The sequence below is a fragment of the Sinocyclocheilus anshuiensis genome, unplaced genomic scaffold, assembly GCF_001515605.1.
Source record: "Sinocyclocheilus anshuiensis isolate Anshui unplaced genomic scaffold, SAMN03320099.WGS_v1.1 scaffold188, whole genome shotgun sequence".
NCBI classification, from domain to species: domain Eukaryota; kingdom Metazoa; phylum Chordata; class Actinopteri; order Cypriniformes; family Cyprinidae; genus Sinocyclocheilus; species Sinocyclocheilus anshuiensis.
The window spans coordinates 520,835-526,068 of NW_015555768.1; the positions used below are offsets into that span (position 1 = coordinate 520,835).

At 38.7% G+C, this 5,234-nt stretch overlaps 1 protein-coding gene across 1 annotated transcript in view; it reads left to right on the plus strand.

The window, feature by feature from the left end:
* The first annotated feature begins 2,347 nt into the window (after positions 1–2,347).
* Positions 2,348–5,234, plus strand: part of LOC107674382 (uncharacterized) — a 10,270-nt gene continuing 7,383 nt past the window's right edge. The window contains exon 1 of the mRNA XM_016468342.1: positions 2,348–2,529. Within this exon, the coding sequence (XP_016323828.1) occupies positions 2,452–2,529 (78 nt within the window). The 5' untranslated portion in view covers positions 2,348–2,451. The remainder of the gene's footprint in view (positions 2,530–5,234) is intronic.

Sequence of the window (5,234 nt, forward strand, 5' to 3'; positions counted from 1 at the left end):
GCTTTTTCTCATTTGTATATGGTTTAGAAGTGTGCGCGAAATGAATAAATACATTTTCACATACTATGCATTTTATATAAATATGTATTTTAGGTTCTTGCATATATCTATACTTGTCTGTTGTTATTATAATAATAATAATAAAAATTGTGTTTAATTACTATTATTATTTTTAGTACTACTACAAAAATCTGATCAACTTCTTCGTGACTTGCATTTTTGATTGCACGGCACAATAAAAAATATATACTGCCAAATACTGAAACTGTGAATAATCATTATTTTGTACAGCCAGACATTATGTACCCATTTCCATATACACTCCCCTCCAAAAGTATTGGAACAGTGAGGCCAATCCCTTTATTTTTGCTGTAGACTGAAAACATTTGGGTTTGACATCAAAAGATGAATATGAGACAAGAGATGAACATTTCAGCTTTTATTTCCAGGTATCTTTTTTTACATCTGGATCTCATAAACAAGTTAGAAGATTGCACCTTTTGTTTGAATCCACCCATTGCTCATGTGACCAAAGGTATTGGAACATGTGACTGACAGGTGTGTTTTGTTGCCCTGGTATGTCCTATTACACTGATTATTCAAACAATAAATAGCCCTGAATGTCTGCGCTCAGTTTCAGATTTGGGTTTTGCCTGTGCGGACTGCATTTATAGTTAGACATGTAACCAACATGAAAACCAGAGAGCTGTCAATGGGTGAAAAACAAGCAATTGTGAAGCTGAGAGAAGATGGAAAATCAATCAGAGCCATTACACAAACATTGGCCATAGCCAACCATTTGGAATGTCCTGAGGAAGAAAGAAACCACTGGTGTACTATGTAACAGACCTTGAACGGGTAGACCAAGGAAAACATCAGCAGTTGACGACAGAAACATTGTGAGAGCTGTAAAGAAATACCCTAAAACAACTTGTAGTGACATCAGCAACAACCTCCAGAGGGCAGGAGTGAAGCTATCACAATCTACTGTTCGCAGAAGACTTCATGAACAAAAGTACAGAGGCTACACCAGAAGATGCAAACCACTCATTAGCAAGAAGAATAGGAAGGCCAGGCTGGAATTTGCCAAAAAGTACAGAGACAAGCCTCAAAAATTCTGGGACAACGTTTTATGGACTGATGAGACAAAGATTAACCTTTACCAAAGTGATGGAAAGGCTAAAGTTTGGAGAAAAAAAGGATCCGCTCATGTTCCCAAAACAAACAATAACTAAAAGAGGCTGCGGTGAAAGCCTGGAAAAGCATCACAAAAGAAGAATGCAAAAGTTTGGTGATGTCAATGGGTCACAGGCTTGATGCAGTTATTGCAAGCAAAGGATTTGCAACTAAATATTAAGTCTTTGTAGGGATTTCTAGTACATGAACGGACACTGATATGCCCTTATCAGTCATCATGAGGTTTGCTAATCACTCCCAGCCCAGGACTCCAATATTCTGGGTCGACTTCCTGCCAGTCTTGTCATCATCTACTCAGAGGAGTGATTATGGACTGATCCAATCAAGAAACAACAAAGCTTTCTTTGTATCAAGGACTGAAAAGGTTCGTTCACAACATATAGAAACCACGATGTCTTGTGACCCACCCTGAGTGCAACTATTATATCCAAGACAGGAAAAGGGACGGTAATCTAATCACGTCCTCAGGCCTGGAAGCACGGGATATGCAGCGTGAGGCCACATGACCCACTGAACATCTGCTTCCGTTCGAGATGATGAAGGGGCGACAAATGACACTACCGTTACACGTGCTGTACCAACCTGGTGACCTAAACCTCTTTACCGCCTATACCACTCACCAATACCTGGAAGAGTTGCATCAACACCTGAAAACAACTTTCGCCTTCGCACAACAACAACTCCAAAGAAGTGCGGAAGGTCGAAAAGCCTACTATGACCAAAAGGCCTCTCACCAACACTTTAATCTATTTTAAATCTGTTCCAATACTTTTGGTCACATGAGCAATGGGTGGGTTCAAACAAAAGGTGCTTATTTATCACCTTGTGATAAACTTTTGCTTATTCAAAGTTGTTTATCAGATCCAGATGTAAATACCTGGAAATAAAAGCTGAAATGTTGATCTCTTGTCTCATATTCATCTTTTGATGTCAAACCCAAATGTTTTCAGTATACAGAAAAAATAAAGGAATTGGCCTCACTGTTCCAATACTTTTGGAGGGGAGTGTATGTGCATTACTAAACCCTGATCTGATTTTTCAGATTGAAGTAGAAATTTTTTCACCAGCTTTACCATGCAAAAATCACAAGCACGGTCTCTTTCTCCCTCTGTCATGCATCTCTGTTCGGAGTAACAGTGAAGCTCCTCCCCCTCTGCTCTTCTCTCTCTCTGTCTGGATCTGTCAGTCTCTGTGCTGGTGTTTGGTGGCAGCGTTTCTCTTCACTGCAGGGGCAGCTTCATTCTCTCCTCCAGGATGTCGGGCCTTCTGACCAGCTCTCTTCTGCTCTTCCTCTCCCTGACGCTGTTCCAGATCCCCACACCAGAGGCAAAGGTAAAGCAAACACCATACCAGACCCTCATCGTGTGTGTTTGCTGAGACTGAGTGCGTAATTCACTTTGATTTCTCTATAGCTACATCTTAACCTGCATGTTTTCTTCCTTTTTACCTCTATGCAATTAGTACAGAGGTTTGCATTTGGTGCTAAATTCCAATTTCATTGTGTTTAGAGGCACTTTTCTATTTAATTTCAAGTATTTGTATATGAATCATTGCACATGGGTCATATTGAATATGTGAAAGTACACAATGTACTATTTGGGTGCTTTTTTTATAGGTTAAGCTTGGCTGCGTGTTAATTTCTGCTAAACTGATGTCACAGAGAACAATGAGACCAGTCGAGCCAGATGGCGTGAAATAGGGCGTACAAATCATCATTGCCTGGCAACAACAGAGCACACCAACAGGGCTTTACTGTCGAATACAATCCTGATTCAATTCTGGAAATTTCTCAGAAAGGCAGTGCGCAGAAATGGAATCGGATGCAGAGCAAAAGGCTCTTGCAAACGACCCAATATCACATTAAACATTACATGCATCTTTCAATCGCAGAGCTCCATGTTATTTTAGGAAGGTAGACAGCATGAGACTTACCATAACAGATGATGTGTCTTGTGTACTTGTTGAATTTACTGTTCTATTGCTGATGAAAACATTTTATAATGAGATTACTTTTAAACAAAGAATAGGTCTACTGAATTAAAAAAAAAAAAGCATTTCTATGATGCTGAAATGTTTAATTGTGCATTGCTATGCATTTGCCAGGGCGATAGGGCCTGTAATATACTGGTATCTAGATCCTTTTATCATAAAAATGAGAGTTCAGCAGTACTGATGCATTGGAGAGATCTGTGGACACCTGATATAAAGAGCTGTGAATTAAAGTGACATGAGAGTAACTCATGGAAGAGCATGTGTAGCAGTCATTAGTGTGCTCTCATATTTTCAGCACCATGGACAGCAGCGGTCACTGAAACACAGTCATGTTGAGCTGAATGTAAACGCTACAGCCATTTTGGGAAAGTGTGAAGGATTAGGGACCGTATCAGAAGGACAACACAGGATAAAATCAATAGCAGAGAAAGCACAATCTCATTAGTAGAACAAACAGCCACTCTTTCACTCCAAGCGGAGGAGGAACGCTGCCATGGCAACAGCTTTCACTCTGTTTTCTTCCATCCATCCATCTATACTGTAAAAATGTTTGTCAGTTAATCTAAAATCTGCTTCATGTGCTATCAACAGATTTTATTAAACTAAATAAAAAATGTAAATGACTGAATAAATTTGAATATACTGGGTCCAGTGTTATTTTACTAGGGCTGTGCAATTAATCGCATGTGATTGTCATGCGCATCTCGTCAGTAAAGCCGGTACCGTGATTAGTAGTAAATCTCCAACATCTGCTTTCAGATTGAGCGGCATTCACTACACAGAGCCGTAGTTCACTGACGATTAGGCAATATCGCGTTCATAATCGCAGTTGAATCGCATTCGATTATGAACGCGATATTGCCTAGCTTGTCAGAGACCTACGGCTCTGTGTAGTAAATGCCGCTCCATCTGAAAGCAGGTGATGGCGATTTACTACTAATCACAGAACCGGCTTTACTGACGAGATGCCAATCGCATGCGATTAATTGCACAGCCCTATATTTTACTATTATTTATATACTATTATAGTATTTAATATTTTTTGAGCTATATATTTTTCAGCTTGCATTTTAATTAGGTTAAGTTTTAGTCATTTTATGTGCTTTTGTCATTTTATTCGTTTTAGTCTTTTAATCTATTTAACTTAATTTTTTCAACTTTAGTTTTAGTAATTATTAGTAGTATAAATATTAGTATTTATTACAGTTAGTTTTCAAGGCAACATTTCTAATTTTAAGGGTTTTTTTTTTTTTAAGTTTAAGGTATTTTTTAAGTTTAAGTTATTCATCTAATATTTGTATTTTATTTTAGCTTTATTTCAATTACCAAAAAAAAAACACAAAAAAAACATTTTTAATACTTTTAGTTAAAGGCACAATATGTAATTTTCGCCGCTAGAGGGCGCATATTCAAAATAAACAAATAGACAAAGGCGTCGTTTGATGACTACATGACTGAGTGTGGAATCATGGGAGTTGTCGTCTTCATCCCCACAGCCGATGCAATCCGACGGGACTCGGGCAGAAATCATGTTCATGGATGAGCTAATGATTTATTAACGTAGTAGAATGAAGCAGGGTGAGGCTTCAAGCCGTCGAAGCGAAACGAGGCCGCTGAACGAGCGTGCCACATGGCTCGAAAGCAGCGGAGCTTTTATTATGCCACAGTCGACCGCTTCCGCTCCTTCCGGTCGTGCGTATGTGGGGGAAAAAAAGCAGTGCTGTTTTATCATACTATACTAGATACATTTGAAAGTTCTGTTATAATGCTACTCTGTGCGGTCGTCACCGGTCTAATAAAACATAACATATTAAAGCGTCTTTGGTGTTTCCATGTTTTCTACAAAACAAAACCGGAAATCGAGGGGTTATCACGTCAATGGCAGGCGACACAATGACACTATGAACACGGTCCGTGTCACTAGTTAAAATTGCTTATTTCTCTGGATTTAAACATTCTTCGAAACATTTGGGATAATGCAAGTACACAAGTCAGCAAAATATATAACACTGTTCTAGTGGTTTTTGGATATTTTAATAAAAAAA